Source organism: Tiliqua scincoides, chromosome 3 (genome assembly GCF_035046505.1).
Source record: "Tiliqua scincoides isolate rTilSci1 chromosome 3, rTilSci1.hap2, whole genome shotgun sequence".
In the NCBI taxonomy this organism is placed as follows: Eukaryota; Metazoa; Chordata; class Lepidosauria; order Squamata; family Scincidae; genus Tiliqua; species Tiliqua scincoides.
Genome location: NC_089823.1, coordinates 133,968,483 through 133,981,811, shown reverse-complemented (window position 1 = coordinate 133,981,811; position 13,329 = coordinate 133,968,483). Strand labels below are relative to the sequence as shown.

The 13,329-nt window shown below is 42.3% G+C and overlaps 1 protein-coding gene across 18 annotated transcripts in view; it reads left to right on the top strand.

Annotated features, from left to right (window-relative positions):
* The window catches only part of CAMK2G (calcium/calmodulin dependent protein kinase II gamma), a 202,528-nt gene that overhangs the window by 178,777 nt on the left and 10,422 nt on the right, over positions 1-13,329 (top strand). For 6 of the 18 annotated variants that reach the window (XM_066619022.1, XM_066619018.1, XM_066619017.1 and 3 more), the window contains 2 exons: positions 1,000-1,113; positions 3,277-3,408. The exons of 6 other annotated variants lie outside the window; for them this stretch is intronic. In XM_066619022.1, coding sequence (XP_066475119.1) covers positions 1,000-1,113; positions 3,277-3,408 — 246 coding nt within the window. The remainder of the gene's footprint in view (positions 1-999; positions 1,114-3,276; positions 3,409-13,329) is intronic. 6 more of the 18 variants (XM_066619027.1, XM_066619023.1, XM_066619033.1 and 3 more) reach the window with 1 other exon arrangement.

Sequence of the window (13,329 nt, the reverse complement as noted above, 5' to 3'; positions counted from 1 at the left end):
TATTTGTGTTTGTGGAAATTAATCTATTTAGCTAGGAGTGGTGTGATGGAAGATGGTACAGTATCAAAAAGGTACTATGAGAGATGGGGCTACAGCTCAGTGGTAGAGCACCTGTTCTGCATTCAGCATGTCCTAGGATCAATCCCTGGCATCTTCAGTTAAGGATCTCCAGTAACAGAACTGGGAAAAGTCATTGCCTATGACCTTGGACAGTTGCTGCCAATTGGAATAAGCAGCACTGAGCTGAATGTGACAGTGGTCTTACCCAGTACAAAGCACCATCATATGTTCATATCTCAGTCTACACTTTTCAAGGGGTAGTATAAAATATCACTACAGCTAGTATTTCGAGGTAAGTACCTTTGATGAGTATAGTGCAATTCTAGAGTGTATATGCAGGGCTGGAGAGAACTGGTTTGCAGAAGCCAGCAGCACTGTGTTCACTTCTCATCAAGCTTGTTGGTCTTTCAAGGGAAGCCCAATTTGGTTTAAATAAACCAAACTCTGCATTGCCATCTAACCAGGAAGGGGTGATTTCCCTGCTGTATCAGTTTCCCTCCCATTCTTTCTCACCCGTCCTTTTCCAACCACGAGCTGCTCTTTCCAGGATGCCCCTTGACGGTTCACTCTTCCACCACAGCTAAGGCATTTATCCAGCATTCTTATGCCAGTGTAGCTTGCAGGTGAGCTACTCAGACTTACTTGCTCAGCTTCACTGTTGATAGTGTACTGATGCAGGTCAATGGGAAACAATGATAGGCCCTCACAGCTGGTACTACTATTGGGACTAACTATTTAAGCGAGTGCAGGGGGGAGCAACAATCTCCAGCACCGGCTGCACGTGACAACAGAAGGCTTGGCAAGATTTTTGAACTGAGCATTATGGTTGCTTTGATGTCCTGTTCCATTCTCTTTATTTACTGAATGTACATTCTGTTTGTGTTTGTTTCTTTTGTGTTTTTTGTTCTGTTTTTGTTCTTTAATTCCTTGCCATGCAAGCGCCCCCTCTCTCCATCGGGGATGGCAGTTCAGTGCTCGAAGGACGGAGTCACTGTGAGAGCAAAACCCAGACTGAGTCCATGCAGTCCCAGCTTTCTCTCTGTTACTCAGCCAGTAAGTCCAGGGGTTACAGTCCTCGCAGCATCCTTTTCCTCGCCTTGACACACTTTCTCTCTCCCTTCTTCCATTTTCCCGTCTTTCTCTGCTCCTGCAATATTCTTCTAGAATATTGAGCTTCATTTTCAAAACTTCAGATTTTTAATCCAATTCATCTTTTCTTGGAATCATCCCTGCACCATGTAACAGCTTTCAAGAGAGACCCCCTCTTCTTTCTCTCCCCCCAACAATAAAATGAAACCATGATTTAGCTAATTTCATTTCCTGCTTTTCTTTGCCAGATATCATACTCTTTCTTTGTGATTTTTAAAAATTGCACGTCTCTTAATTATGTGAATTCTTGAACAAGCCACGTTGTCTGTGTATGTGTGTGGCCCGACCATTGGAGGACAGGAACATAATTCTGTCCTATTCATGAATATATTGAAAGAAGCTGAAGTCCTCACTAGCCACAAAAGTCACATTGAGCCCTGGAAGTATAGAATTAAAAAGTTTTGTCACATTAGGGCTGCCATAGATTGTATAGCAAATTGTGCTTGTTGAACAAGGAAAGCCCCTATGCAGGGAAAAGTGTGAATCCATGTCTAGATTGTCACTTGTGATGGCTGTAAACTTATGTATTTTAGTCCACACATGTTGGCTAGAAAGCCATGACTGGCTGGAATTTCCCAACTCAAGTAAACTATCCATATGCAGGGATTCGTACTTAGATTAACTCGTGAATTACACCTTGCTCTCAGGGCTAGGGAACTTCCTTGAGTTGTGCTATGTGCAAGTAGCTCGGGACTGCACACTTCCCTGAAACCTTAAGGGTCAGCCTTTTGGAAGCTTGTGCACAGCCGTATCTGAGCTGTGATTTGGATCCATAACTTGGTAAAAAAATTCTCTCCAAATTGCCAGAATAGATCTTCCATTTTCTCTGCCAACAAATGGAACTGCTTACGTGAATCAGAAGATCCTTTCATCTTAGCCCCCCCCCCCCAATTTCATAGTGGATTCTGCTTCTCACTTGAGTACTTTGTGAAGGAAAGGCATGGAAACTGTCGGGGAAAGAATTGGGAACTTTGAGAGCTGGTAGATGGGATATGAGAGAGAGAGATTGCTGCACAGGGCATGGAAATCCTATTTGATTATAGAAGCAGATGCTTCCCACACATTTTTAAACTTCCTTTGCATTCATTAAGACTCAAAACTTCACAGGAGCTTGGTTGTATGTCTGATAAGAGGATCTGTGTTTGCACAAGTGTGTCTGTGGTAGTGTACAAAAGAACCCTGACACTGGTAGAGATTGAACCATTGGACATCAGTAGAGAGATTCTCTGTAGGCTTCCACATTCTGCTTGCCTTGCTCATTGGGACCTGAATGGAGATGGTTGAGCATGTATTACTCCTATAAAGGACTCAGGGGCAATTTTGCACAGCACTTTTGGAAGATATGAAATAGGATCCTTGCATGTTACATTATATATCCTGTCTTTTTCATGGCATTCTCAAGACATATGTATGTATAAGTCCCTTATCCAAGCACTGACCAGACCCAGACCAGCTTCAGCAAGGTTACTGATTCATACATCTTCAGATCCTGCCCTAGAGCTCATGAGGGGAGATGACCTTTTTCCTGATAACTCCCCTCCCTCTTAAACCGCTGTCTCTAACTTTATTGTCATATATCAAAGTATTGTCATATATCAAAGACAGGATTCACCATTGCCAGAAGAAATTGGAGCTGATGAAAAGGGATTTTTTTTTCACAGTTCTGAATCAATTACAAAGCCTTTTGTCTTCCTGCTGCCAAAGGGAAACCCGGTGAAGTCTGTCAGCTAGTGCAGAAACCTTTCTCAGGTGGAGTCGGGAGCTTTCCTTCTTTTGCTTGCTTTGGTGTGACTCCAATTATGATTTGAAGTGGTTGGAATTTTCTCTCTCCTTCCTCCAGTCTTGGTGTGTTTCTCAGTTGCTGTGACAAGGGAGTAGATTTCTCGGGTGTGGGGGGGACTTGAACTTGCCACCACTTGGCATGCACCACAGAGGCTTTGAAGATCTTAGGAAAGGGGTGTGCACATGTGATCTGGAATTCTTTGTGTGATTGTGTGTGTATTCAATGCAGTCCTTATTTTGCGTTCTCATTTTATTTTTATTTTAATGCTTGCATTTGTTTTGCAGCGACTGCTACCCAATCTTGTGAAGAGAAACTTCTTGCCTGGGACAGCCCAGGGCAAACAGTGGAGTTGGATCGTGCTCAGTCGGAGCCTGTCCTAACTCCAGTAGTTCCGTTTGCACTTAACAGTCGGCCATGTAAGTTAGTTGTTATTTAGCAGTAGTAGCAGGAGTAGAAAAACGAGTACTAGTTTCCTCACCTATCTACCTTTTCTTAGTCTTGTCTCCCATATTTCTCCAAAGGATGTGTTCCTTTCTCTTCTTTCCCACCCCATCCCCAATTTATTTCTGCTGGGATTGGCTGGCTAGGAGCAGGGAAAATGAACCCATTATTCAGAAGTGCCTATCCACGGCTGGTGTATATAGATTATGTTTGCTGTGAAGCAGTTGTTCTAACAACAGTTGTCCAAATACATCTAGAGAGAGGCTAAATAGTTGAGAGTTGGGAAAAGTGTCTGGGTGTTTTGTGTGTTTTTTTTAACTTGCCACCTTCTTTACTGCATCTTTTTTCTATTGCACAATCAAATCTATAGGAGTCTGCTAAAGCCTCTGGGCTGGTTTGAGAAGTGACTTGAAATTTTTTATGTTGTCTTTGGTGTTGGGCTCAGTACCTTTAACTAGCCAGAATTTATATACCTCTGTATATGTAATGGTACATGTTGAAAATTAATTGTTAGCTTTTAACTTTTTAGAAGGCCAGTGGTAAATAGTATGTGATTTATCAGCAAATGTCCTACTCCATTTCCTTTACCATTAAATTGTAGTTTTATCCCGGTGTCTTAGTAGCTAGTAAATGTTCAGAACAAATGTTGCAACACAGTCCTTTCAGAAAATATACTCCTTCATTCACTGTTCATTCAAGATAGGACTCATTTATGATAATATCAGCAACCTGCCAGGTTGAATCCAGAATTGTATGTATTCAGTATGCACCAGTTGGCCCACACCTGGGTGCATTGTGGGTAATAGGAACCAGGCTATGACAAGAGAGGAGGTCTTGTACCTCATAAACATTGCAGTTTCTGCAAGTGGCTCCTGAGCCAGTCCCTTTTTGGCTCCAGTCTCTGTTTGGCAGGTGCCCCTAAACAATAGTGGAAGCAGGGGAAATGGCAGTCCACATTGTTCTTAGCCTGAAGAACCTAACTTTTAGGAGCAGCTGTTTTGACCCACGGACATTACAAAGGCTCAGGCCAAAGTGGGACTAAGGGACAAAGAGGGGAGCCTGTCACCTCCACAGCCAAGATCCACAGCCTCGCAAGCCTCTCCCTTTTCAGGAGGCAAGCCATTTCCTAGATGTTTCTGCCACAATGAACTGGGACACCTCAAAAATCAGTGTTGCAGGAACCCAAGAGAGTTGTCCTTTGTCAGAGATGGTAGCAGCAATCGTTCTGGTGCTGGAAGCATTGCAACTCAATTCAAAAGGAATCCCCAGGTATTACCAGGTGACTCCCTGAGGCAAATGGCCAGGGAGTGCAGATGGTAAGAAAAGGATGCTGCCAAGATGGGTAAAAAGCAGGAATAACTTTTGCCATCATGGTTTTTGTCTTTATCAAAATGCTCATCTATGGCCCCAGGTTCAAAATTCAACCCTATGTATAATGGACTCATTGCAAACCTGAAAACGGAGGTTAATCTGAAGTTCAAGATCTGGAAAAGTAAATAGGTGGTGACTGTTCATTCCAAAACACCCATACCCATTATTCTGGAAAATGAAACACGCGCTTTGCTAGACAGGTGCACTGTAGATATTAAAGGTTCTGTGGAACCTCCTAACAGTGGAGGCCTAGAGAGTCATAACAGCCAAGGGGAGTGTGCCTCTGACTGCTGCAACCCTCAAGGGATGAGAATCCCAGAGGAAAGTGGAGGCTAGAGCACTCTTTTCTCAAACCCCGTGGCCCCTCCCTATCTGTGTGAGATCCAGCTTGGTTGAGAAGAAGAGGCCTGAGGAAAATCTTTTGCCTTCATTTAGTACAGCCTTAAATCCAGGAGGAGAGGGGAGCAACTGTGTCTCTGCTGTGGAGTCCAGGAGACAACTTTCTCCTGGTCACCCCTTGGTTTCTCTACAGAAGCAGATTCCCCCAAACCTGCACAAGGTTTGAATACCCTGATAGAATCTATCACTCATATGATGCTGTATTCTGTATTGTGGGCTGGTGGAGGAGACTAAAGACAAGTCTTTTCCTGATCCTGTCCCAGTTATTTTTTGCAAGAGTAAGGTTGCAAGACCTCACGTGCCATGATTACTACTTTGGGGGGGGGCTAGATTCCAGTGAAGCTGCCAAGCCAGCTCCAGGCCCAACCTGTTTATTCTTTGGATAGCCACAGCCCTCTTCTGGTGAGAGAGGTTGTTTCCAATTTGTTCCAGTGCTGCAGTAGTGTTCCTAGGGTTTGCATCACCCAGTGTGGAAGGCCAGCATGTCACCCCCATGATGGAACTTCTCCTTGCAGTGGACGGGGCAATGTCCTAGGGCGGTGGGCGTGGTGACACATCATCACCCTGCCCCTGCATCATTAAAATTGCACCTTTAAATTACAATATCAAACACACAGAATGTATTTCTGTAAAAATGAATAGGAACAAATACACAAACAGTGCAACACTTGGTGAACAGCTCCAGAAGTGTCACTAGGGTTTAGTAACCTGGTAAAAGAGCTCATTCCATCACCCGCGTGATGGACCTCTTCCCATACCAGACCATAAAGAAGAAATTACAATATCATACGCACAACCTAAATGCAGTGGTATCACTAGGGTTGGTCTCACCCCCATTAACTTTATGTATTTATTTTAATATATAATAGTACAGGTCTCCCAACAAATCAGTAAGCAACAAAAAACCAATGACTGATGGGATGACACTCACACAACTGAATAAGAGTTCTAGTACTAGCTCTGATCCATGGAAATAAGAGAGGACTCATCCTAACACCTTTTTAGTTCCCTGCTTTGTCATAATAACACCTCATTGGTTCTCAAAACAGTTAGTCTCATTGGTCAGTTTTGAATTAAGAAAATCCACTTTTTGTTACATAAGGCAGTTGTGTTTCCTTTTCTGGGTTTGGGCTGTAACATTTGATAGAATAGCGATATTTCAGTGCAGTTTGTTTCATTGTATAAGTTATTACTTGAAAATACTAAAATTTTAACAATTTTGCCCAGTGGTGGTGTCACCCCCCCCAACCGAGTAATCACCTAGTGTGACCTGCATCCCCTAGCGACACCACTGCAGTGCAAACCAGATTGGACAATGTTCTGAATGGGGATTTTTCTGCTGCAGTTGCAAGATTTCCTGTCTGTAGTTGTACTCATTTAGCAGCTTGCATTTCAAAGATGCTGCCAACTCATCTGTGCTTTATTAATTTTGCACTTACTTAACCCAAATTAAAGGTTGCCAGTGTCTCTTTATGTTTTAACTCTTTGCCTGCCTGTGATTATTTGAAATTTGGTCAGAGCCTTCCCCCACGCTCCTCAGTCCTTGACTGCATGCCACTGGCTAGGTTTGAGGGAATTCTTGATGTAACCCGGAGGAGGTTTCTGAGAACGACCTTTTTCTGCCTGGGTTTTTCCTCTTGGTGGCAGCAGAGTGTACTGATTTTTGGCCCTGGCATTGGGCAGTTCAAGGAAAAGGAGGGGAGTGGCTAAATGAAGGGCTCCTCACAAGCGCCTATCATGATTTCTCTAAAAGTTATACTAAAGTTATACGTATAACTAAAGTATATTATAACTATAGTGTAACTAAAAGTTATACTATACTAAAGTTATACTTATAAAGTGGATTTACTAATAATGACTGTATTTCACATAATCAGTGAGTGCTATCAAGCATTTATTTCTCTTTCCTTACACAAACTTTGACTGAACGAGTTGATGTGATACTTCCCTGCTAGAAGGCAGGGGTATATTGTCAATATTATCTATACCACTGGCTTCCTAAAATGTTAAGAATTACCAATAAAATATTTACTCAGTTTCTGGCACTCTCACCATAATTTGTTGGAGTATTTAAATATACACAATGTCCACATGTGCAGCTGTTTCTCTGGACACCTAATCTGTGTACATCCATTTATGCCTCTGGTCTGGGAAAATATAGCTGCTCTTATTACAACAAGTTCAGAGCTCATGCAGAGAGGGAGCCAGTGGATGCTGTAGCATTCAGGGAAGAGTAACTGCTCAACATTAGTTAAGCAGGGGCTTTGCTTGCTTATGGAACCAAGTAGCAGTTTGTCTGACAAATGTTAGTTGCCATAGAGATTAGAAGTGGAGTTAACTCCCTGGGTTACAAGGCTGTGGTTAAAAGCTGGCTGTGTGAATTTCACACAAGCAGTGAATTCCATATTGGGTACCAAATATGTTACTCTTATTGGATTTCTCAGCTAATTTGATTTGAGGTTTCAAAACAAAAGTTTCAAGCCCTTATAGTTGGTCATAAATACTCAAAAGTCAGAGTGGGTTGTGTGTGCCTTACAGCAGGGCTTTTTGGGCTTTTTCTCCCCTCAGTGCAAGTACTACTTTTGCAGTTGCAAGTACCATCACTGGTGCTAGGAGCAGCAACTATGACAGGAGTTCTCACAGTTGGGGCTTCATTCAGCACCCTCCTTCCCCAAACCATGCCACTTTTTTGAAGGATCAGGTAGCTGAACACCCCATCTTGCCCATTTGTGCAAGTGCCCCAGCCACCTTCAGTGCAAGTGGGATTGCAGTACTGAGCAGTACCATGTGGTCACTGTGGCAGTGGGATATGTACCACCTGCCATATTGAAAAGCCATAGTGAAAAGCTGGTATGAGAAGCACTACCAGACAGGCTTTCCAAAGGCTAATGCAATAGTATTTTAGTATTTTGCATAGATACTTGCTTCTCCCAGGGGAGATTCCTAGGATTTTATTATTTCAAATGTTTAAAAAACAACACACTGAACAAAATAAAACCCATATAATCGCCTAGGTCAGTGGTTCTCAATCATTTTAGCACCAGGACCCACTTTTTAGAATGGATCAGAACCCACAAGAAGTGATGTCATTAACCTGGATGTGAAGTTATGGCCGGAAGTGATGTCATCAAGCAGGAAAGTTTTTAACACTCTTTATGATAAAATTAAATTGAAGTAAATTAAAAGTTTACAATAAGTAAAGGTTTATTTAAAATACAGGTGTGTGCCACTTAATGATGGGGATACTTTCTCTGATCCCAGTTATGTGATTAGGTCATTAAGTGAACGTTCAGCCCAATCTAGTGCCTTTGTTGTGTAAACATACACTCCCTGCCAGACACTAGCTGTCTATACATGCTATTGGAGGTAGAGTGCCTCTTCTTTGCATTAAGAGCCTCTCTGTTGTGTGAACAGACACTCTGCTGCAGGCTATGGGAGACGTGATTGCCTCATTAAGAGCATGTTTACTGTGCTTGGACCAGTGGCATATATGTGGTCTGTCATTAAGTGAATGGTTGTTAAGTGGTGCATGCATGTAAAGAAGATACATCCTAAGCCTCCCAGTTGCTAATCTGGTTAAAAAAAATTCCTCACACATCTCAAAGGCTGCAATCCTATCCACATTTACCTGGGAGTAAGCCCCATTGACTATCATTTTTTAAAAGCATATACATAGTAGCCTGTTAAAAGCACGGATCTGCAGCATTTCCCTGAATGCAGTCACATTGTAGCATCAAGTCTAATACAGTAAAAATGAAATGCACTTTGAATTGAATGGGGACCCACCTGAAACTGGCTCGGGACCCACCTGTCCCGACCCACAGTTTGAGAAACACTGGTCTAGGTGGAACAACTGCTAGTGTGGCATTGTTGGAGCTACACAGGCGTTAGCATTGATCCCATCTGTTTGTATGGGAGTCTCCTGGGAGCCATTCTGAACCTTCTGGCAGAAAGTGTGCGTTATACATTAAGTAAATAAAAAAACATAGAATAAAGAGTCTTGCCTGCTGGTTTAGAATCTAAGTAGCAATTATGCAAGTTGCTGTTATGGACAAATGTACTGGACAGCATCATCAACACAGATCACCATTTTTCTTGGTGCAGAATGTCGGAGGTGTCTTTAAAACACCTGAGGAGTGCTTGTCTTTTGACCATAGCCTTGGGTCCTTTATTGTACTCTTTGCTACCTAACAATTAACCAGTGCTAGTAAAGAAAGGGTATGTTCATTAAAATAGTGAAAAGTTGGAAATCCTCCCAAGAGGTTTGTGATAGATTATTTTGTAGTCCTCCTTTGGGAAAGAAGTTGTAAAAACTGAGGTCTATGTGGATATTTAGATATGCAGTACTAAAAGTATTTTGATAGCTTCTCTATGCTGTAGTTCCTGTACATTTATAAAGAATGGGGCTCCACCTGTTAACCTAAAAGTATTGTACTAGTAAATGAATAAATGTGTCCTCCTAATCGCTGATCCTGGTAATGTCTCCATTCATACAGGAAGTGCCAAAGCTATTGAATATCAAAACTTTGTAGCTTGCTAGTGGACAGATCTGCTTATTCTGTGCTGGTATAATAAAGCATGAAGTTGTTTTTCCCCTGCTTTACACAGAAGTGTTTGGTATCATGCCTGTTGTTTTCAATGAGATTATGCATCTTACATAAATGTATCTGAAAATGCTGTGTGAACAGAAACGGGAAACTGACAGTGTGTAATTTAGGGCGCAGTCCTAACCAACTTTCCAGCACTGGCATAGCTGTGCCAGTGGGGCATGTGCTGCATCCTGCAGTTGGGGGACAGTCATGGAGGCCTCCTCAAGGTAGGGCAATGTTTGTTCCCTTACCTCGGAGTTGCATTGTCCTTATGTCAGTGCTGGAAATTTGGTTAGGATTGCAGCCATATTGTACTAGCAGATACCAGTTCAGACTAGAATGCTAGGGACCTATTTGTTATCTTGGTCCAGTAAAGTTAATAGGGGTTTTACTGTTCTTTTTGCAAATACATGATCACATATATTTTATAACTTTCTCTTGCAACTTTTATTCATATCAATGGCGGGAAGCTGGAATTTGTATAAAGTACAGATAGAACATTTGACTTAAATCAAAGCTATTTCTTTTGACTGGGGACAAGGAGCAAGATTATGAACAAAAATTTTTAATTACAAATTTGGTACATATTCATCCTGTATATAGGTAGTACGTAAATATACTTGTATATACAGCAACGGTATATGCTGAAGATCCAGTGGGTATGATCCAATTCTTGGAACTGTGCTCAGTTTTTTTTCTTTTTTGTCTTGCTCCCAAATATTTGTTTCAGCCCAATTGTATTAACCTAGTTTTCAAAAACTGTCACGGTCTGTCAGGAAAGGAAATCTTCAATATTTGTGGTCTGTTTCAAGTTTAAAGTTTTCTTCTTGGCACTGGTATGTTTTAATTTGTGGTGTTGAACATGAAGGAAAGCACAAGCCTCGTATAAGTACCCAGTATAACAGCATATTGGTTTCCTGACATGCCCAGTGTATGCACTTATTTCCTCTAAAACCATGTTCGATGGAGGTGAGGAATGGCTTGGGACATTTGTGAGAGGTAGGCTGATGTGTATGCTTGGACATGGAAATGATAGCCAGTTGCATATGCTAATAGAGAAAACATAGAGGTAACTGATTGTAAATGAAGACCTGCACAGCTCCGAGCAGGTGCCTTCAAAATCTGGAGGTGCTAGAAATCTCATCAGATTTGCTAAGCTGCTTCCACCATTCTGGCCGCTGAATGGAATCTCCATACAGAGACACATTAACTCTCTTCAGACATTATCACCCGTGTCTTCCTGAATGTGTGGGAAACAAGGAGAGTGTGTGAACAGATTATGGGTGTACAAAGCCTGCCCTCAACCAAACCCATCATCATTTATCAGGGGGATTTGCCAGCATGCTCTCTCTGCTCCACACATTCAACCTTGACACATACAGGAACACATGATAATGTATCAAGAGTACAGTTGTATCTCCGAAAACCAGATGATGGGGACAAATAGAAATTCTGTTTCTTTCATGTCCTGTTTGTAACACTGCTGGAATCATATAGTTGGCTTCTGTTAGAAACAGTCACAATCACAACAATCCCAAACCAAATACAAGGCAGAGGGCAAGTCTGAGTGCTCAACACCAGACCCTCTCCCAATAACTTCCTGCTTACCACTCCTGCATCAATTTTTACAGTGCCAAGTTTCCTGATTTGCCAGTGAGGTGTAGTGGTTAGAATGTAGAACTAGGACAAAGAAAGCTTGGGTTAGAGTCTCTGCTCAGTCATGAAACGAATTGATAGCATGGGTCAATCATACACCTTGGGCCAGTCACTATCTCTCAGCCTAACCCACTTCAGGAGGTGGTTGTGAGAGTGAAAGGAGAGGGAGGAATCAAGGATGCCACCCTGGGCTGCTTGGAGGAATCCTGCACACATCATATCTTCATGCAATGTATAATTAAGGGCCCAATCCAGTCCAGCTTTCCAGCACTGATGCAGCCATGCCAATGGGATGTGAGCTGCATTCTGTGCGAGGGCAGCCACAGAGGAATGTTTGTTCCCTTACCTCGAGGCTACATTGTGGTGGATCGATACTGGAAAGTTGAATAGGATGGGGCGCTAACTTTTACATAGTTTGCTGCCATGGGAAATGTTGATGTCTTGGCTGTCTTAAAGAGAAAAAATAATAAAAAATGCAGATCCATGGTTGAGGTTAGGCCTATAAACGGCTATTATTCATAATACCTAATTGAAGGTATTGAATACCTAATTCAGGGGTGTCAAACTCATGTCTTACAGAGGTCCGAATAGCATTCATGATGCCTGCTGAGGGCCAGAGGTGATGTCATTACACAGGAAGTGATGTCATTATACAGGTCAAAACCAGAAATTAACACCCTGTTCTTATGTAGGAACTCATTAGCTGCTAGACAGGAGAGAAAATACACAAATCTTGATCATATTTCAAGATATGGGAGAGCCCAATTATCATGTGGGCCACCCTTTCAGCAGTATCACCTCAGCATTGCTCAGCAGCTGAGAGCCTGAGGGCCAGATAAAAAGCTTCTGCGGGCCGCATCTGGCCCCCAGGCCTTATGTTTGACACCCCTGACCTAATTGAATACATCTGAATATCAGATTATATGGACAACCAGGAAAAGGCCATTATTTTTATGCTTGTGAACTTTCATAGGTACCTGACCGGCCCAGATTCTTTATTACCCCATCCCCAAATCAATTTTTTTCCTAGATTCCTCTTTGTACTTCCACAAAAGAATAAAGTAAAACTCTATTTTTCTCATCAGTGGCTTTCTCTCCCCCCCCCCCCAAGTTATTTTTGACCAATGCTTCCCATTTTTCTCATTCAGTAACTCGGGCTGCCTTGTCCTAATACCTCTATTCCCTGTGATTCTTCCTCAAGGCAGAAGAATAAGGGTGTACAATTTTTCAGTGGGCACCTGCTGTCCAATTAGTAGCCACCTTCTAGCACCATGGAAACCTGCCTCCACCATTCACCTATCCTCTACAGTTCTGGTCTGATAGAGCAAACAGGCCCTGAATCCTGTAAACATTTATTGCAGTCTGGTACCAGGTACTGCTTGTTGCTCAAAATGTACGCCCCATCTAGAAAGTAGAAAACATGCTTGGTACGATGCATTGTTTTTTGCCAGTTTTCAAAATGGCAGCGCCAGTACTTTGAATAAGAAGCAGTAAGTGGAGGCTTGTCAATCATGCACCTGGCAGGCCACAATATATGACTAAGTATCTCTGTTCAGCTTGCTGGATCACAAGTTGTGCTGTGAGATCACAGACATTGATGGTTCCCGTGTGACAGTGTCTTTCCTACAGATAGTAGGTGGTTGAGTTGTCATGGTTTGAGTAGCACAGTGAGACATAATGAAATAAAATACCATGTAGAAATAGTAGATGAGGATGTGACAACAGGAGGTCAATAAAAAAATATGTAGTTTCTCTCTGGTAGGTTGATGGGTTGCTAAAAATCTTTCATCAGCATCACAGTCTTGTTGCAGGCCAGCTGTTAAAAGTGTAGGAGTTTAAGCCATCAAGATAGCACGTCTGTCAGTATGTCCTTCTGTGGCT